The 21268-nt window shown below is 43.1% G+C and overlaps 1 protein-coding gene across 1 annotated transcript in view; it reads left to right on the top strand.

The window, feature by feature from the left end:
- The first annotated feature begins 1081 nt into the window (after positions 1–1081).
- SMCHD1 (structural maintenance of chromosomes flexible hinge domain containing 1) overlaps positions 1082–21268 on the top strand; it is a 79628-nt gene continuing 59441 nt past the window's right edge. The window contains exons 1-5 of the mRNA XM_084510688.1: positions 1082–1492; positions 14307–14382; positions 14852–15013; positions 19859–19941; positions 20035–20165. Of these exons, the coding sequence (XP_084366814.1) occupies positions 1265–1492; positions 14307–14382; positions 14852–15013; positions 19859–19941; positions 20035–20165 (680 nt within the window). The 5' untranslated portion in view covers positions 1082–1264. The remainder of the gene's footprint in view (positions 1493–14306; positions 14383–14851; positions 15014–19858; positions 19942–20034; positions 20166–21268) is intronic.

Below are 21268 nucleotides of genomic sequence, written 5' to 3'. Positions count from 1 at the left end.
AAGTGTTGATCTGCCAGAAGGTAGGAAGGCTGGGCAGAGGGAGCTGGACAGGATGGGTCGATGGGCAGAGGGCAGTAGGATGAGGTTCAACATGGCCAAATGCCGGGTCCTGCACGTGGGTCACAACAACCCCGTGCAGTGCTACAGGTGTGGGGCAGAGTGGATGGAAAGTTGTGCAGAGGGAAAGGATTTAGGGTTATTGGGTGATGCTCGCCTGAACATGAGCCAGCAGTGTGCCCAGGTGGCCAAGAAGGCCAACAGCACCCTGGCTTCTATCAGGAGTAGTGCAGCCAGCAGGAGCAGGGAGGTGATCGTCCCCCTGTACTCAGCTCTGGTGAGGCCATGCCTCAAGTGCTGTGTTCAGCTTTGGGCCCCTCACTGCAAGAAGGACATGGAGGTGTTGGAACTTGTCCAGAGAAGGGATATGGAGCTGGTGAGGGGCCTGGAGAACACGTCCTGTGAGGAGCAGCTGAGAGAGCTGGGGGTGTTTGGTCTGGGGAAGAGTAGGCTCGGGGGAGATCTCATTGCTCTCTGCAGCTACATGGAAGGAAGGTGTGGGGAGCTGGGGCTTGGTCTCTTCTCACAGATAACTGGTGGTAGGGCTAGAGGTAACGGCCTCAAGTTGTGCCAGAGGAGGTTCAGGTTGGCAATGAGGCGACATTTCTCCTCAGAAAGAGCAGCCAAGCACTGGGACGGGTTGCCCAGGGAGGTGGTGGAGTCACCGTCCCTGGGGGCATTCAAAGAGAGGTTGGGCGTGGTGCTTGGGGACATGGTTCGGTGGGTGACATTGGTGGTAGGGGGGTGGTTGGAGTAGGTATCTTGGAGGTCTCTTCCAACCTTAACGATTCAGATTGTGTGCAACAATGTCAAACACGCACACTCTGAAACGACAACAACAACAACCACAACACGCCGCTCGACGTGCGCAGCCGCTCGAGTTGTGCCTCAACGCCCTCTGCGCGCGCGGCCAGCACGCGGCGGCGGCGCCCACCGCGCCTGCGCACACGGCCGGGCGGGCGGGCGGGCGGCGGAAGCCTCGGCTCTGCCCCCGCCCCGCTGCCGCCGTGCCGGAAGCCGGGCTCGCTGCGAGGCCGCGGGGCGCTTTCGCTTCCCGGCGGCAGCGCGGCGCCAGGCGGGGGAGCTCGCGGGCCAGCACCCCCCCCACACACACCCCACACACCCCCCACACTCCCCTCCGGGCGGCGCTGCTGCAGCTGCCGCCGCCATCGTCGCGGGCCGCTTTCCGCCTCTCGGCCTTCCCAACATGGCAGCGGCGGCGGGGGGCGGCCGCGGCTCCCGCAAGCCGGCTCCGTCCCGCAGCGGCAGCAACAGCAGCAGCCATAGCGGAGGAGGAGGAGGAGGAGGAGGAGGAAGCGGCGGGGAGCGCAGCGTCTTCCTCTTCGACCGGCGGCGGGAGCAGGCGGACCCGGAGGAGAAGGTGCTGAGCTGCGGCAGGGACAGCTACCGCGCCTTCCGCGCCGCCGTCTGCCAGGTGCGGGCACGGGCAAGGGGGTGGGGGGGATGTGTGTGTGGTGGGGGAGCCCCAACGGCCGCCAACGGCCCCTAACGGTCGCCAACGGTCGCGCCTCGCGGGCTGCGGCGGGCTGAGGGGAGATGAGGGGCGTCGGGTGCAGCTCCCCCCTCCCCCCCCCCCCTCCCCTCACGGGCCCCCTGGCGGGGCGCTGAGGGAGGGCGGCGGCGGCGGCGGCCCCGCAGCTCCCCCGTGTGGGGAGGGAGCGGCCGGCCCTGTGCTGTCCAAGGTGTTTGCCGGGAGGTGGAGCCGGGCCTCCGGAGCCCTGCTCTGCCCCCTCGGCGCCTCTCGCTTTCGGTGGCGGCCCGCTGAGGCTTCCGGGCGCTCTCAGGTGGAAGTTTCGTACCGCTTAGTTTGCTACTTTAAAACAGCGACCCCTTCTTTTCTGTCACTTGCTGTCTGCTCGCTTGTGGAGAGCACGAACTCATCAACCGCCTTTATCTCTTTATCTTATATCCTTTAACTCGTGGTGCGCATCGTAAGCTTTGCACGAATTCATTCTCACCAAACGTTCGCTTTTGGTTCCTTTGCCCAGTTGAATTTCCACGCCGTTCTCCAGGCTGTGTGTTTTTGCAGAGCGTTGCTTGCTTTGCCCTCCGTCTGGACAGTGTTCACGGTGATACTTTCGTTCTGGGATGGGTGTTTTGAGTTACCAGGGTGGGCAGGAGTGCCTCTCACACACGCCTGCCTCTTCCTTGCACAGCTCTCTCCTGTCAGTGTTCAGGATGGCACGTTACTGAGCTGCCTTGCTTTGCTGCTTCTTATCTCTGCAGCGTGCTCCAGCAACTTCTGTTTCCATGCCTCTTCCGTGTCTGGTGGTTCACAGGTTTGGGCCTATTTAAAGGTTTATTTAGCAATAAACCATCAACATGTGCCATCCTGAGTTTTCTGATCTCAAAACCGTGTTGATATCAGGGCTTTCCTGCCACAAGGCAGACCACTCGAACACAGCGCTTGAGAAGTTCGGCTCTGCAAAGCAGAACTTGATGTTTTTGGATTTGGTGGCACTTAAAGTGGAATTTTCAAGTAGAAGTTCTTAGCATGTCAACACCCAAAACATTCTCACCACTCCTGGTAGAGTTAAGTCGTGTTTTGAGGTGTTAAGTCTTGTTTTGAGGTGTTAAGTCTTGTTTTGAGGTGTGAAGTCTTTAGGATAATAGAGTCCATGCTGTTAAAAACCTGTGCAGCAAGAACCTTGAATGATCATTCCCTCAGGGAAAGGGCATCTGTAATAATGTGTTGTCTGCGAATTCAGCCAGAGATGCCTCCATCACAGCTAATTTCAGCGAGGTCACACTTTACAGCTCAGAGCTTTCATTATCTTGTGGAACGTCTGATTCTGAATGCATGTCAGTTTCTCAAGGTAGATTGTTTGACATGTCCAGTAAATACTGGTACAGCAAAAACTGTCGGGCTTGGTGGGTTTGGGAAGTTTGGCGTCTGGTGTGTGGCACGCTGACAGTGTAGATGTTTTCTTGTTGGGCTTTTGGAAGAGTGTTCTGGCATCTCAGTTTTTGCCTCTGGCAGTTTTGCACACTGCAGTTCACCAAGCATCATCCTGCAAAAGGCAGAATTGCTGGCATCCCGAAAGTTGGAACTAACTACTTTCAGGAGAAAGATGATGAATGGATTCACAGGATCGAGACAGACTTTCCCCGCTTTATAGTGCTGAAAACCTTTCAGGGAAGTGATGAAAGTTCAGGGGGAAAAAAAAATAATCTTTTTGATAAGCAAGCTTTGAATTGTTTAGATAAGATGAAGCGGAATGTCATCTTCACTTTTCTCCAATTAAAGCTATTAGAGACCATCTGAGTGAAAGATGAGGCAAACACAGTGTATCTAACAGCGTTTATTTCCACAGTTATCCTGTCTGGTGGCTCAGCCTCAGTACATGCTTGGCTTTAGATCTACTTTCATTGGCAGTTTGTCACACGACTGAATTATTCTGCTGTCACAGCTGGGGTGGGCATGCATTTTTCTGTATGCCAGCTGGCTGTAAGGATGGCAGTGTCTGGCAAAGGTGCTGGGTATGTGTTCAGCTGTTGGAACTGTTTTTGCTCTGAGCATCATCTTATGGCAGGAGAGTTACTTTAGATATTCCTGAACACATAAGAGTTAAAGGAGGATGTGTATCTTGGAAAATAATGTTTAAAGCTGATTGCAAGCTGAGAATATCTGAGTACTTGAAGGCATGGTCTCAAGCTGCTGCTTCTTGAGACTTATACTTTAATCTTTTTACAGCAGAGCTAGGGAAGTGACTGTCCCTCTGTACTGAGCTCTGGTGAGGCCGCACCTCGAGTACTGTGTTCAGTTTTGGGCCCCTCACTATGAGGTGCTGGAGTGTGTCCAAAGACTGCCAATGAAGTTGGTGAGGGGTCTAGAGAAGGAGTGGCAGAGGGAGCTGGGGCTGCTTAGCCTGGAGGAAGAGAGGCTCAGGGGTAACAATATCCTCCTCAACAATTACTTCAAAGGAGGGTATAGGGAGGTGAGGATTGGGCTCTTCTCCCAAGCACCAAGTGATAAGATAAGGAAATGGCCTTAAGTTGCACAAGGGCAGGTTTAGGTTGGGTATTAGGAGGGATTTCTTCACTGAAAAGGTTGCAGAGTATTGGAACAGGCTACCAAGAGAAGTGGGTGAGTCACCATCCCTGAAAGGTCTTCAGAAAACGTGTAGATGTGGAGCTTAGTGTCGTGGTTTAATGGGGGGCTTGGTGGTGCTAGGTTGAAGGTTGGACCAGATGATGTTAGAGGACTTTTCCAACCAAAATGGTTCTATGATTCCTTACGCTGACATAAGGTAAGTGCATTCCTGTTGGTGTAAAAAATTGAGAGAGTTGAGACAGGTGGTTTAGCAAGTGAGACTTGGGTTTAGGAGCTGATTCATTTCCTCTGTTCTCTTTTTTTATTATTATTAAGATGTTTGTATTTCTGTTTTGAAACTTCTGTTTGTTTTGGTTTTGAAGTAGATACTTGTCACCTAAGGACTTTTGAAACTGTCCCCTAACAGCATGGGTGACAGCGTGGTTAGATGTGGCATTATATGGTTATAAATTAGCCTTTCCTTTCTGGGGAGGAGAGGAGAGAGATCATAAAACTATATATAAAAGAGGTTGGAGTGTATCTAGTCTTCATTATTCTTGCTTGCAGTGATCCTAAAGCAGTATCCTCTTAACTGAAAATGATCTGTTAGTTTGATTCTTCCATTTATGCACTGTAGAGCGTAGGTAGAGCATTCATGTAACTTCAGTCCCCAGAACCATGAAGTTTTGAGATGAATAAGTGAAATAAATAGGGATTTTTATCTCTTTGTGGGAGTGAAATTGCTTGCACACCTTTCAATCTTTTATCAGGTCTATGGCACTGTTTGCTCTGATGTTTAGAGTTTAATTGGAAGGTGATTGCTTGCAGTGAGGGGAATGGAGATAAGCAGCTAATCCCAAATTCCATGGCTTAAGTTGCCAAGTACGCAGTGAAGTTGGAACACCTCAGTTTGATGCTGAACTAGTAGGAATCCTTCCAGGTGCTTGTAGAGGGCACGCTGCTTTTTAAGCAGAAAGATCCCTGTGTTGAAAACTGCAGAGAAGTGTTGTAACACGTAAAGGGGTATTTGAAATGAGTCTGAAGGGTGCCTTTGATACTGAATTCAGTGTTACTACATAATTATAAAATGGACTCATTTAATTTTGACGCTTGTCATCATTGTGGCCACATGGTTTGAAGAAAAGTATGTGTGTACAGAGAGTAAAGATTTGTAATTTAAGTATATGCTTGAAATTTCAAACATACTTATAAGCCAAAAATATTTTACTTTAAATGTTTTGTTGAGCTTTCCGTTGTATCTTTCCCATTGAGTCCTTTCATTCTACCAACTGCTTAAAAAGATTCTTTTTCCAGTCCTCCATAATAAATTCCAGTGCATCGCTATGCTGAGGCAAAAAAAGGTGTTCATTGAAAGGGAGTAATGAGAGAAAAACACAGCTGTGGTAGGAACTCAAGAAATAAGTGTAATATTTTTTTTTTGTGAGTATTTGCTTGCCAATGCCTAATAAGTAACATTTAATGACATTACTTGTGATCAATGAACAAGTATTAGCACCTTAAGCTGTTTATCACCAGAGGGTAACTCTTAAATCCTTTTAAGAGCTCAATGCAAGTACTTCCATTCTGAATAATGAAATCAATCCATCTTGCAATGATTATATTTTTGTATTAGAAAACCTATATTCGGTCACTCACTTTTCAAGATTACATGATCAGGAACTAAAATAGATAATGTTAAAACATGCCATACATACACAAAATGTAGGGCACATGTAAGACCCAACAATATTGAGATTTTTTTTCCCAAACCTGCCATACTGTGTTTCAGGCTTCACTGAAATGCTTGTGTGTAGCACCTTTGCTTTTGTTACTGACATTTCAGAAGGAAGAGGATACAGTTTGCATACCTCTGTGCCCTTGCAGTGCTATTTAATAATGTAATACCAATTATTACATGTATTTGTAAGGCTACATGGTTTTTAAGTTCACGCTCAAATTTGAACAGTGGTGATACTCAGATGCATGGTGTCTGCATTCCTTGAGCATGAGCTATCCAGGGGCAACTTCCTGGATGTCACAAAGTATTTTGCTTCTGAAGAGTGGCTTCTGAATCCTTGTTACTTTTATCAAGTGATGCCATACAATACAGTTTCATGGTGGAAGCTGCATGGAGTTGATGTTAACTTTGGCAGATAACTTTGTTATTTGTGCTTGTGAATTTTTGGTGAGAGTTACTATAAATGCGCAGGCTTTGAACAAGTCTGCTAATGGCAGCATGTTTCTTGTATAAGTTATAGGGTCCTCATCTTTCAGCGTAAGCCTTGCAAGACTGTGTAGGTTAACTCGCTGTTCTGGAAAAGATTTCTTAGATCTCCATATGTAGCTTCTTTAGAGAGCTTCTGTCACGCAGCTACCTTCTTTTTTTTTTTTTTTTTGTTTTTTTTTGTTTTTTTTTGTTTTTTTTTTGTTTTGTTTTTTTCTTTTTCTGCTATAGTTGTGATACTGTTTTCATGTGGTATCTTCAAGTAAAGCATCTTTTATTATTGATTTTTGTTCTACGTAGTGATGTTCTTAATGTTTCTGTTGAAGTATCTTTTTGTAAATACTTACATCAGTAGCCTCTGAAAGTAGCGAAACCCACAAGCACTACAGAGAGGGCAAGGCACTTCATGTTCTGCTCTTTTATCTAGTGCAATTTGCTCTTTAGGCTGAAGTGTTTGTCAATAAAGAATGTTTCAGAACGCTAATGCTCAGTGCTCTGTTTTGTAAGTAGGCTGTCTGTAGTGACCATCTGCCTAGGGGCTACTGAGTAATCCTATATTTCTGTCATGTACAACTCTGAGCTCTGAGAAATGCTTACAGATAACTTCTGTTTTGAATGCAAGTCCTTTTCTAGAGACCTTTGGAACCTTTTTCTGTTGATATACAAAGATGTTTTATGTTTCTGTGATAACATTAATTACATCCAAATGAGCTTGCTCTGCTCATTTGCTCTGCTACCATGACTGCTTGGTATTAGGTCCTTGCTACCAGATCCTCAGCAGTTCATCATCATCTTTAGAGACCGACTGGGTGACCCAACAGCAGACTGGAAAAGTTTATCTGATTAATGCACTTAGTAGCTGTTGTATGCAGTTGTTCTCAGTTACTTCCAGCAAGACATTAGTCTCCATTTAATATGTTTAATCTTATTTATTTGCTATCTTGTATGAATGACCTTAATATTATTCAGTTATATGAATAATGGAGAGATATGATACAAATATCCAGTAAGCACAACTGAAAAACAGTTCTTGGTTTGAAAATCTGTGATTTGAGAATACATTTTTTCCCTTAAATGTGTTTTGTAGTTTCTTTCCTTTGCTGATCTAACAGATTTCTTTCCATTTGGACTGATAAGTCTTCTTAATGGTGCATAAAGCAGGATAGCTGACTGCTAAGTGTCCGTCTTTCAGGTGATAAGTTGGCAGGTAGCACCGAACATTCAGCCAATTCAGCCAACCTGCAACTTTGCATGCAATTACAAGCTCACAGAGCTTGGATGTGGCGTTTAGGCTTTTGTTTTATTTTAAAAATTCCTGAACAAGTTGCAGCAAAAAAACTCCTGCATCAATGTGAAATACTCAAAGTAAAGCCGTGTTTACTTATATTATGTAGCTGAGATACGTAGGTATATTCTGAGAAAATTAGTAGCTATAAAGGACAGCACTGAAAATGCCCATGCTGAGTTTTGGTACAATTAACTGAAGCAGTTCAGGTTCCCATTAAGAGGTTTGCACCTCCAGTCTGATCCTGGTAGCCAGAAAATTATTTCTGGGCTAGTTGCTGTTTTATGGAAGATGACTGCATGGCTGGTAAGTCTGTGTTATCTCTGGCTACATCGCTAAGCTGCGAGGCCATCGTTCCCCAGGAAGTTGCAGAGAGCCACGGGGCCATGCTGTGTTTAATGCTCCCCAAAATGCACTTTGCTCTCTGGGCTGCCAGGGCACGCTGCTGGCTCATGCTGAGCTGCTGCCACCAGCACCCCCAGGCCCCTTTTTGCAGAGCTGCTCTCTAGTGAGTCAGTGAGAATGTTCCCTTCCTTCAGTTTGCAAAGTTGACCCCGTCAATGATTATTTTATACTTTGCAGTGTTAGGTAAAATACCAGAGGACCACTAGAAGCAGACCGGTGATTCTTAACCTACAGTGTGTTATTTCTTCTTCATTTAACACTTAAGTCCATCCGTGTTGTTCCAAGCCATGGTGATATGCACACAAAGTTGGACATTTGGTTGTTGAACATCTTTTCCAAAGCAAATGGTAAATCTAGAGGCAAAATTTGTTGACTTCATGTTAAGTGTTGCCGTTGGCTTAGCAGCCAGGTAAGACTCACAGTGCATGTTCAGATCAAACAGGAAAATTTGCTTTGGGTGCCTGTGTGATTATATACAAGGGAATAAAAATGAAAGTGAAACCTGATTAAAGGAGTTTTAGCTGCTGATAAGGTGTCTGCAATCTGTGAGCTTCTGTTTTTTGTTAGCTTCTGAGGTTTTTTTTTGAGTGTGTTTTTAGTATATAAAGAAAGTCATCAATCACAGGTTAAATTGAACCTTGATTCTTGATTGAGATTTAAGAGTTAGGAAGATCACAGTTCATTGACACTTGAGATATATACACACACGCATACATATACTCATCTTAGCTATAAACTGCTCTGCTGAAAGCTTCTCGGATGTCTGGCATTCTTCATCTGGCTGTTTCAAACTCTTACCTTCTAGCTTGATACTCATCTCATGTCGTACACGTCCACCAACAAACTGAGAGCCATTAACTCTATTTACCATGAAACACAGGCAGCGCTTCAGGCTGAGCCTTCAGTTTATAAAGAATATGTTTCTTTTGTTAGAGTAAAGACAGCTTTTTTGCTTATGTACCATTTCATAGGTGCAGTACCTGGCTTCTTGAGCTAGGCAAAACAGGCTCAGCGCAGGAAATTTTTCTTAGTTTAACTTATTTCCAATTAACAGAAACCTTTGATTGTACTTTGCTGAAGGGCGATCAAACAAACATGTAGGGAAACACCTTTCCTCCCCCTTCGCCAAGCTCACTTTCTGCCCTATATTTCCGTTCCCTGATTCCCAGCATAAACTTTGCTTGTCAGCTCCTTTCGTGAGGCATGAGATAGAGCCTTGTGCTTAAGGGTTTCTCTGTGCCACTCCTCCGGGCTCCTTACTGGTTTTCTTCTGCTCTGGCACAAGCCACAGACCTGTGGGGGCGGGAGGGTAGACAGGAAACTCCCTGCTCTGACATAGCTCCTCCACAGGCCACTGCACTTTTCAGGTTATTGCTGCTCTGGCTTGGTGCACCTCCTTTCAACGTTGTCTGTAGCACCCACTGGTGATGTCTCCTGCTCTGTGTCTCCTCTGTTGCTTCTGATGTGTCTTCTCCATGTCTTCCCCATTAAGTTTGAGCAGAAGCATCATCTGCTCCTCCAAGTGGTTGAAATTTTGGTGTGCGGTGGGTTGTCCTCATTGGTTTCATCTGGCAGTCACTCAGGGCAGTTCATGGCCTTCTCCCTCACTGGTCACTCCCCATGGCCCTCTGGGAACAAAACCCTGCAAAACACAGGCCGTGCTCCTCTAAGTGTAATTATCGTCTGTGACTCAGCTAACAATGTAAATGGCTCTTAAGAGTACAAAGAAAACAAGCTGTAGTTGTTTTCCTAGCCTATTCAGAGTCTGGTTCATTGCCATCTTCTGTGCTTTTTATTTTTCTTCTGTCTCTTTTTTATGGATGTGGCTGTGCATCTCTGTAACACTGCCATTTTTACATTTGCATGTAGTGATCCTACCTAACCAATCATGTAGGAGCCCTTGTCTTTTCAAAATGCATCCGTTTTCGTAGAGAACATACATTCATTTTTTTTCTCTTAGATTGTTAATTTGCAGTTTGTCTTGGTCTTTCCCAAATTATTTATTTTTTCTTTGTATCAAAAAAACCCCACATTTTCCATACCTCTTTTGACATAGCATCCAAGCACATTTTTGCTGTGAATGCACAGGGACACCTCTGAGTGTAGTGATGCTGTTGTACTCTTCAAGATGTTGTTGATGGAATCACGGAATAGTTGAGGTTGGCTGGGACCTCTGGAGGTCACCCGGTCCAACCCCTGCTCAAGCAGGGCCACCCAAAGCGGGTTGTGTGGGATGTGTCCAGGTGGTGTTTAGATATCTCCAAGGAGGGAAATGTGAACCACACCTGGGCAAACTGCACCAGTGCTTAGGCACCCTCGCAGTGGGAAATGTGTTGCCTGATGTTCAGAAGAAACCTAAAGTGCTTCAGTTTGTGCCCATTGCCTCTTGTACTGATGCTGTGCACCACTGAAAATAGCCAGGCTCTGTCCTCTTCGCTCCCTCCCGACCCAGTGAAAACTCAGTAACCAAAGTTAGTAAGCAGCTCTTATTTATTACGGTGCTGGGTGTGTGTGGGATAGCTCTGCCTAACACACACACCAAGGATGACAGGCAGTGCGCTTACATTAGCGGGATAAATACGTATTCATTTCATTTCCATCTCTTGCATATTCATCAAGTCTCCAAAGACTCATTAACATAGGTTCCCTTCCCTATTCGCATGCATACTGGAGTCCTTGGGTGGTCATTGGGCATACTCTGGTGGCCTTTTGATGAAGGCCAGAAGTCTTCCTCACTGCTAAGCTTCTGATATTTCCTTTCTTTGACAGACTTCAGCAGTCAAGCCAGTTCTTGCTGGTTCCATTATTCATACGCTCCTTTACTCCCTTGTCTTTGGGGTAGTTAATTGTGCTAGCTAAGACCTACAGAATCAACATCCTTTATCTTGTTCCCTGTCTCACTCCCTCCGGGTATTTATAGATGTTGATAAGAACCCCCCAGGCCTCCTCTTTTCCAGTCTCAGCTCTCTCAGCCTCTACCCACAGGAGGAATGCTCTAGCCCCTTCATCATTGTCACAGTCCTTCACTGGTCTCTCTCCAGTGTGTCCATGTCTCTTCTGTACTGGGCAGCCCAGAAATGGACCCAGCACTCCACGTGTGGCCTCACCAGCAGATAGCAGAGGGGAAGGATCACCTCACTCAGCCTGTTGGCAGTGCTCTGCCTGATGCAGCCCAGGGCACTGTTAGCTACCTTAGCTGTGAGGGCACAGTGCTGGCTCGTGTTAAATGTGGTGTACAACAACATAAATACTTTAGACAAAAAGCTAGATTATGGTTGTGCATCTGGAAAATTTGTAGAAGAATAATCAAATGTATAATCTGAACGTGCGTTAGGTTGTCATATGAACCTTCTGAAGTCAAGAATTAGGTGCATTATTTGTGCTTATTTGAAAAAAGACATAATGCCAGGCTGAAAAGGGCTTAGCAGTGAGATCTGAACTTGATAGCAAGTCATCAAAAGATAAAATCTCTCTTACATGCTGGAGTCGTACTGAAAGATGAAACATGACAGAACACCAGCTGACAGAATCAACTGTTGAAGTAAATTACCCAGAAAGTTAATCTTTTTTCCAGGAATGACCAGCTCATCCTGCTGGAGGCTGCATCCACATAATGGGACACCAATTGAGCTCCCTCACTGCTACCAGAACCCTGGGCAGAGATAGGGAGAACTGAGATTATCAGGTGGAGGGAAGGAGGAAGCAAGTGAAGCTGTCAAACGGAACTTTGATAAGTTGGCCACAGTTTACAAAGCCTCTTACATTGCTATGTGGGTAACAACAACAGGTTGTCTGCAGTTAAGACCACTGAACTTGATCTGTGAACCTGTCTAGTAATTTATCTCCAAAGGACAACCAGAGTTACGCAGAAAGGAGCTGCCTCCAGTACATGGAGTAACGCTGGGCTCACCCAGGAAATGCAGGTGTGGAGCTGCCTACGAGCCTGCAGTTACATCAGCTTCATTGAGATCCAGTCGTGCAGTGAGTGAGAGCACAGAAAGGAGAAGGCTGCCCCTACTCAGACAGCAGGCTCGTGTCTTGTGCAAGGACTACCTCATCCTGCTTTCTTACACTTCAAATAAATCTTGGACTCTTCACAAGGTTTTGAAAGTAGAAGAAAATTTGGGGGGGAGGGGGTGTAGAGAAAACAGGGAAGTTGTTTTTATATCTGGAAGGAAAATATGCTAATCTGTGCTCTCAGATTCAAAACTCTCCAGTCCAGTTATTCACTGTTAACCTCCAAGAGCATGGTAGGATGTTAGTATTTTTAAATGCTTATTTCATAGAATCAGTAAGATTAAAAGAAAAAAGCCCTCCAAGATCATCTGGTCCAACCATCCCCCTACCACCAATGTCACCCACTAAACCATGTCCCTAAGCCAACCTTTCCTTGACCACTCCCAGGGATGGTGACTCCACCACCTCCCTGGGCAACCCGTCCCAATGCCTGACTGCTCTTTTTGAGGAGAAATGGCTCCTCATGTCCAACCTGAACCTCCCCTGGCACAACGGGAGACCATTCGCTCTAGACCTACCACTGGTTATCTGTGAGAAGAGGCCGACCCCCAGCTCCCCACACCTTCCTTTCAGGTATCTGTAGAGAGCAATGAGGTCTCCTGAGCCTCTTCTTCCCCAGACTGAACATCCCCAGTTCCCTTAACCACTCCTCACAGGACTTGTGTTCCAGGCCCTTCACCAGCTTCGTAGCCCTTCTCTGGACACACTCCAGCACCTCCATGTCCTTCTTGCAGTGAGGGGCCCAAAGCTGAAACCAGCACTCGAGGTTTGGCCTCACCAGAGCTGAGTACAGGGGGACAATCACCTCCCTGCTCCTGCTGGCTGCACTGTTCCTGATAAAAGCCAGGATGCCATTGGCCTTCATGGCCACCTGGGCACACTGCTGGCAAGCATCACCCTACACCCCCAGATCCTTTCCCTTTGCACAGCTTTCCAGCCATTCTGCCCCATGCCTGTAGTGCTGCATGGGGTTGCTGTGGCCAAAGTGCAGGACCAGCACTTGGCCATGTTGAACCTCACCCCATTGGCCTCTGCCCATCTTTTCCTTGTTCTGAGTGTTACTTTCCTGCACAGCTTTGCCATATGGAAATCGGTGCAGTGTGAGAGGTTAAGTTGAAGTGACTTTTACATAACAGTTAAAAGTCTAGAGTAATTATTATATTTTTGAGTCTGAACATCAATCACTTCATGTCATGTCCATTTGTTTCATTTGTACCAAGTGCTATGAGAAATCTAATAATTTGTTGTTGAGGTATTTTGCTAATGGATGCCAGCTGTATCTTTAACGTGGTAGCAACCAAGGTGAAAGTAATTGGAAGATAAGAAGCAGACTTCTCTGACAAAACCTTAAATGGTGGTTTAAAAATATTTTTGAGAGTTTTAGCACTAGGTATAGAAAGAAAGAGATATGGGAAATGATCAGAGCAGGTTGCTACATGTAGTGCAAGAGCTTCAGGGAGAGGTCTGGCTAAGACTGGACCTGTTGGAATCGTGACCACAGGCTTAAAAGGGTTGATGGAGTTAAACATGACCAGAGTTGGCTTTCACCAGACCTGGAGTCTCAAAGATTTGGAGAGGCAGTAAAAAAAAAAAATACAGATACCTGATACGTTATTTTCAGAAAGAGATATTAATGTTGGTTGCCAGGGTGCAGAGATCAGGGTGTGTAGAGACATGTACGTAGAGGCATGTAGAAAGCAGGATAGAAAGTCCAGAGCTGCAGAAGCATTCAGAAGTTGGAAAGAGCAGGGGGCAAATGATTTAGGTTTCAAAGAATATACTCGAGTGTTTTAATGATAAAGAATTTTCTAAAAGGAACCTTAATATTCCATGTATGATACATGTATAATTGGAAAACAAGTATTTCAGCATGTTTGGTTTAATGCCTTCAAGCATAATTAAATATCGGTCACCTAGTTCATTACTGTTCAAGTTGTGCAGTCTGCGGTAGAACTGTTAGTCTCGTTATTCAGCCTCCGAGGTGAGTACCTGTAAGACAGTTCCTCCTTCTTAAATTCCTGTTCCCTACAATGTTATTTTAAGAAGGCAAATCACTTCAGCTAAGTTGAGAAAGCAAACAAAGTTAAGTCCTGGAATTAGTTTTTTCTACTTCTGGGAGAAATACCTAGTTGCTTTCTAGTAATTTGTGGCAAAGTGAATAGAAAGAGCACTGTTTTTTTTTTTTTTTTTTTTTTTTTCTCCATTTATCAGAACACTTGATGGAGTAGTTTCTTATCGTAACTAAATGACCTCTAATTTTGTAGGCGTTTGGCATAGCTTCTGATGAAAACTTTGTTATCACCACAACAAACAGGAAAGAAATTACAGAAGACAACTTCAGTAAGTATCTTAGAAGGCAAAATAAATACAGCTGTCTCTTATATTGACTGTAAAGATCACATGATACTTTTTTTTTTTAACACTATTACATGCAGCAATTAACTGGAAATAAAAATTCTGTAAGTTTGTCAAGATTTGTTACAACATAGAGTTTCACAAAATTGAAAAGTTTTTAACAACTGATAGTATGTTTACAACTATAAAAGATATTTTTTTGTACTTCCATCACAAATCTGTAAATAATAGGAAAAATGGCTCATAAATAGCTCCTACCAGAGAATTATTATTATCACATTATTAAACTTGGGAATGTGGAAAGATTTTAAATTAGGTGTTGTGCCAGGAGGCTGAGTAGTCAGAGCCTAAGCAAATACAGAGAATACTTGAGACTAAACATGTATTGTTTCTTAGAAGCTGATGAGTGCAGTGAACGTTCTTCAGTATACTTTATATTTCATCTTTATTGCAGGTGATCTTGTTCAGGATGGAGTTACTTTATATCTACTACAGTCAGTTGATCAAATGCTACTTACAGCAACAAAGGAGCGAATTGACTTCCTGCCCCATTATGATACACTTGTCAAAAGTGGAATGTATGAATATTACGCCAGTGAAGGGCAAAATCCTTTGCGTAAGTATTTGACAAAATAATCTTACATAAATGATGTTTATATGAATGTAATGGTTATGAATAATGTAACTTGTAGTTGCAGCTGGCAGAAAATATAGTTTCAGTAGCTGTAAAAGGAAACTTAATTATGGTGTTTAAACAAATGGTTCTTTGAAACAGGACTCTGTCTGGATTCTTCCATGGCCATTTTTACAGAAATACCTTCCCAAATATATGTGTAAGAAGTTTGAGTATTTTAGACATGAGTCTTGATGATGATCTTGCACATGCCATTAGGACAGATCATCATTTTTATTATCAGTGTTTTGTCTGTTGTACTTAAAATAGATTTGTGTTTGAATCTGATGACCATTTTTTCTATGAGCTACCACAGTCTTTTGCCTGGTGTTCTGTCTGTAGTTCTACAGAACTTAATGCTTGCTCTCATTGGTAAAATTTACTTCAAATATGGGGGGAGGAGTGGGAGAGAGAGATGCTTTAGTTTTTATCTAACTCATATTTTAAATGCATAACTAGCATTTTGTATTATTTTATTGAAAAAAAATATTCATGGTTTCTCTGAAAAAGATACCTGGAGTTATGACTGCTTTTTAAGTATGTACATTTTAGGTACAGCAGTCTAAAAACTGTCTGGAAAAATGCAAACATCAAGACGCAAACATTAAACCATTCCCGCAGATTTTTGTTTCCAAAAAAAACAACTCATCAGTGTCTGTAAATAGCAATTGCATTGTTTAAAGTAACATTCTCTTTTTGCCCCCTCACTCTTCTCCTGTTCTTCATTCACTGGTCCCCTTCCCTGCTCACAAAAAGACACTGTTTTGGTTCAGTGCCTTCCTAGTTCTTGGTTTTGTTCCCACCAGCAGCTATTATCAGAGATCTGAGAAGTAATATGAGAACAGAAAGGCAGAGATGCAAAAAATGTAATTCGGGCACTTTTGAGTTCATGCCTGTAAACTTTTATTTTCCATAAATATGTCCAGTTACCTTTTGAACCATGTAAATTTTTAGCATTTGTAATAGTTTGTAGTTTAGAGCCCCCAGCTTAATTGCATGTGATGTGAAGTGTTAACTACTTCAATCTATACAAAGAGATGTGACTTTTTTTCATTGTTAAACTCTACTTTGTCTGCCAGGGGAGAGACCATAAAGCATCAATTCTTGTTCACATTTTCTATACCAATTATGGATCACAGGAGCTCTTTTTTCTAGGCATGCACGTTCTGTTCTACTTAATTAAGGTTCTTGTTTGTACTTTTTTAAACAAAGTAAAACCCAGGTACAACAGTACAAAGTAGCCTGAGCATTTCTTGTCTGTGTATAACTTCTTAAACTGAACTTGATGCTTCTGCCCTTAAGGTTAAGCTCAAGGCTTTTGTAAAAGTAGACTACTACTTCATTTCTTCATGACACCAAATTGATGGTTGAAACTGATGTTTGATGTTGAAAATTGCAGTCTGTATATGGTAATCATTACCTGCAGTAGCCATCCAAGGGTTTTTCAAGGAAATGTTGGGAAGTCTTGGAGAAGTGTAACTGTTTCGTGGTATCCTAGAGTAATTTAAGTCAGAAAGGTTCTCTAGGGGTCGTATCATCACCCCTGCTCAAAGCAGAGTTAATTAGATGAGGTGTCTGGACAAGCCCACTGAAGATTTGAATGTTTCTATGAGAGACATTCACAACCTGTTCAGGCAGCATGTTCTAATACATTCCCATTGCCATGATTATATTATATATATATATATATATATAATATATGTGTGTGTGTGTGTCCACATCTAGTGAATTTTCCATGTTCCAGCTTTTGTCCATTGTTTCCTGTTCTGTCACTGTACAGCTCCGAGAAGAGTTTGGCTTCATCTCTGTACCCTCCTAACACAAAAAGAACAATAAGGTCTCCCTTACCCTTCTTCTAAGTCTGAATGATCTCAGTTCCCTCAGCCTCTACTTGTATGTCCTGTGCTCAAGTCCTCTTATCATCTGGAGGTCTCTTCTGGACTCAATTCAGTATTTTAGTGTCTTTCAGAGAAGACCTGAAATTCAGTCTGACAAGTACTGAACAGAGAGGAAGCATCACTTCCCTTAATGGGCTGGCTTACAGTGGTTGATATAGCTCTGCGTGCTGTCGGCATTCTTTTAGCCACAGGAGCACACTGTTGACTTATATTCAACATTATGCCAATCCGGATACTTTCCTGTAAAGCTGCTTTAGAGCAAGTGTGCTTCCCAGTGTGTACTGCTGCATGGGCTTAACGTATCCCTAGTGCAGGACTTCGGATTTGCCTTTGTTGAACTTCTTGAGATTTCCATCAAGGTCCTTCTGCACTGTAGCCCTGCCTTCCATTATATTCACCACTTCCCCAAATTTGGTTTTGGCCGTGAACTAACTTACTGAGAGCACAGAGACTGTGTTACTGACCCTATTTTTGTTTCCTGTGGGACAGCACTAGTAACTGGCTGCTGGTTGGAACTTTGTGCTGCTAATTGCAGCCTTCTGAGTTTGTTGGCCCAGCCAATTTTTAACTCACCTATTATGTTCATCTGTCTAGCAATTTGTCTATAAGATTAGTGTGAGACACCACATCAGAGACCATGCTAAAGTCAAGCTATATATAACATCACTGCTTTTCCCTTGTCCACAGAGCCAGTCATCTCATAGCAGGCAATCAGGTTGGTTGGGCATGATTCATCTTTGGTAAAGCTACTCCGGTTGTTTCTGTGTCACTTTTCACGTGCCTGGAAATGTCTTCTGCAAGGACCTGTGATATTTTTGTAGTGACAGGTCAGGGATGTAGCTCCCTACATCCTTCCTGCCTTTCATGAAGAAGATATTTGCTTTTCTGCTGTCACCACTAAACAGTCACCAAAGATGGTAGAGAGTGGCCTTGCAATGGCATCAGACAGCTTCCATAGTGTCCTTTGCATGCATGGGCTTATGTGAGCTCCCCGTGTCTTCGTGTATTAGGGGAGATGATTTTTTCCCCACACATTCTGCTAGTAACTTTAAGCATCTGGTAGAGCTCGGGGCAAACCTTGCAAGTGAAGATCAAGGGATGAGGGTGGGGCAGGAAAGCATATTAAGTACCTCAGCCCTTTCAGTGCCTGTTGTCCTTGGTTCTCCTGCCACATAGATCCGCAGATCCATGCTTACTGTAGCTTTCCTTTTGCTAGCAATGTACCTGCAGAAGCCCTTCTCATTGCTTTTCATGTCCCTCACTAGTTCCAACTCCGAGTTTTGGGTTGTCAAAGTGTTGTCAACAGTGGGACTGTTCCTTCAGAGAATAAGAAGAAGCAGATACAAGCTAGCAGATGATGCTAGCTTGTATGAAGCTAGCAGATACCATGTGTTTGTGTCAGGGTGATAGATCTTAATGCTGAACAGGACTTGATTGTTCTTCAGAAAATGAAACATTGCAACATCATACTGCTACCTCGTGTCATATTTCAGTGACATGCGCTGTGGTGTATTGGGAGGTTCCTGTTACGGATACTGAAGCCACCCAGAGGTAGATGGTTAGCATCTTATCTTAGGTTATCTGACTTTTCTGCTAATTTCACTCATCAGAATTCTTTCTGTTACTGGCAATGTTCTCTGTTTCTTTTTCCAGTCTCATCTTTGGATTCTGAAGTCGTTTGTTGTTTTAAGCTGTGTGTTTTGCATATATGAATAGATTACAAGAGAAATAACAAAATCAGTAGGATGAGATTTCTTCGTCATGATTTTCATCAGTGTTGAATTATTGCTTGCTTACATACATTAATTTAGGCTGATAGAAAAAAATGTGACAAAAATACTTTTAGATAAATGTGTTAATTCCAAAAAACACGGAAGTATTGTCCTCACTGCTAGAGTTGGGTTAACTAGAAGCATTTCCATTCTCCACAGTCACAGAATTTAACAAGACTCAAATGAACAAACAATCCAACTCTCATTCTATTTTCACTTTAACAGCGCTGCAATCAAACAAACGGTTTGATAGAAGGAACTGTTAAATCTCATAAGTTCTTGATGAATATGAAATCGTTCAGTACCGCACTTCATATAAGTGGTCATGTATTTTGCAGCTACTGCTCCTCTCCTATGAAATGCTGATCATTCCCTTGGTAGAAAAACCTCTTTTCCTTCTTTCAGCAGGCCTCAGAATGTTACTATGAAATGAAACGATAATGTTTTTATTTTCCTTTATTTACTGGCACAGGTGATTTCTTTGCTGTTCCCTTTCTGTTCTTCATAAGACATTTTTCACTTTCATCACTTAACATTATGCTCACTTCCATGCTGTACTGATTGCATCAATGCCTGCATCATTTAGTACACTTTTTCATAAAAGTGTTTGAAGTATGTGCAAAAATCATGTCCACTGCCATCTGCTTCAAAAGGACAGTATTAAAGTGCATTACCATATAGCTGACAAAGTACATAACTCCGGTGATAGAAAACCTCTGGATAACAGAAGATGTTATCAACATCAAATCTTCTATTGGCATATAAAAACATTACATTTTACAGCGTGGCTTGAAGGTAGAATATAGTAGTTCTTTGACAGATCTTTTTTTTTAAGTATGTTATCACAGAGATGCAATCAGTTTCAGTCACTGGCTCAGCTCTGGCCAGCAGCGGGTCCTTTTTGGAGCTGCTCAGATCTGACATGGGGCAGCTGCAGGGCTCTGCTCACAGAGGCCACCCCTGCAGCCCTTACCCCCACTACCAACACCTTGCCACATAAACCCAGGACGGGAATGTATTATCCTGATGGCTTAGAAGAAACTCCTGCAAATGTGCGTCTAAGTGTTGTCTTTTAAGAACAGGATTTTAATATGTTGATTTTTCTCTAATTTCTTTAGCATTTGCCCTTGCCGAGTTGATTGACAATTCTCTATCAGCTACATCCCGAAATGCTGGTATTCGAAGCATCCAGATCAAATTGGTAAGATAGAAACATTCTGCTTTTCTCAGGTGTGCGTTTCCTTTTTTTTTTTTGTGATCCTTAATTTTTATTTTTATTTTTTTCCCCAAACAGTTATTTGATGATTCCAATGGAAAACCAGCTGTTGCTGTGATTGATAATGGAAGAGGAATGACTTCTAAAGAGCTTAACAACTGGGCGGTGTACAGATTGTCAAAGTTTACAAGGCAAGGTGACTTTGAGAGGTTAGAATGTTTTAATCGTTTTTGCAATTGGCAAATTGTACAAACACTTGTACAATTTGTCATTTGAAGGCACAGCTCTTCAGCAGTGCTTACCTGAAACCTGCCATTCTATGATTGCACATCAGGTACGTATATTCTGTGAGGAGAAAATAAAGAAGTTTCATAACACAGAAATACTCTCCTGATGCTATGGTACTGCGAGAACATTTTTTTTTTTTTTATTCTCGTGGCCTTTTCTAAGCTGTCTTCAACTCATCTGCATACGGTTAAGAGCATTCTGTGTTCTGCAGAGCTCTTAAGCCATGTTCATCTATTACCTGAAAGCTTTTCAGTAGTGTAGTAAACAATGCATTCAGTGACAGGTTCCCCAAGGGTATAGTGAATACAGGGTTTTGGTTAGGGTTTTCTTTTGACTTAATTGTGTACAACGTAATGCAAAATTGTAACTGAAGATGTCTGTATCTGTTGAAGAAGGCTAGGCAAAATAAAAGTGTTGCCTTTAAAGAAGAAAGTAGAAGTTTATGGTGTTTCTTGATGCTTGCAATAATACATTTTATGGTTTTCAGTCCATTCCCTTTCAACCTGTACAGTGACAGTTAACCCTACTGTAGAAAAATTCCAGACAAGTGATTACGTACAATTCTTGAGCTTTAGTCATTTTTTATTTAAGAATACCTTAAAAATACCTTAGGCCAAGGACAGGATTCTTTGAAGATCGTGATCGTAGCCTTAATCATAAATAACTTCTATGAAAAACTAACGTGAAGAGTACTGGAGCAGCAGGAAGTGATAATAGAGATGAAAAGGTTTGGGGTTTTGATAACTTAGGTTATCTTGTCCAGTCATTAGTAAAGAAACACTGTTTTTGAGATTGCTCTAGGTGAATTGAATAACAATAGAAATGTGTAGTATTTTTAAACTATAAGTTTAAATTGTGGGTTGATACTGATAAGAGCGTAGCTGTAAATTACACTAGGATACTTGTCTGCACCTTTTCATTCGTTATTGTGGTAATTTGAGAAATAGGTGTTTTTGCTGTTGTTAGCTTAAACTAGGTAAGACTGTTAATCCATCCAAGCTGACTCAAAAGACATGGAATTGAG

Source organism: Aythya ferina (assembly GCF_964211825.1).
Source record: "Aythya ferina genome assembly, chromosome: 2".
Classification (NCBI taxonomy): domain Eukaryota; kingdom Metazoa; phylum Chordata; class Aves; order Anseriformes; family Anatidae; genus Aythya; species Aythya ferina.
This window is presented reverse-complemented; position numbering and strand designations above follow the sequence as displayed.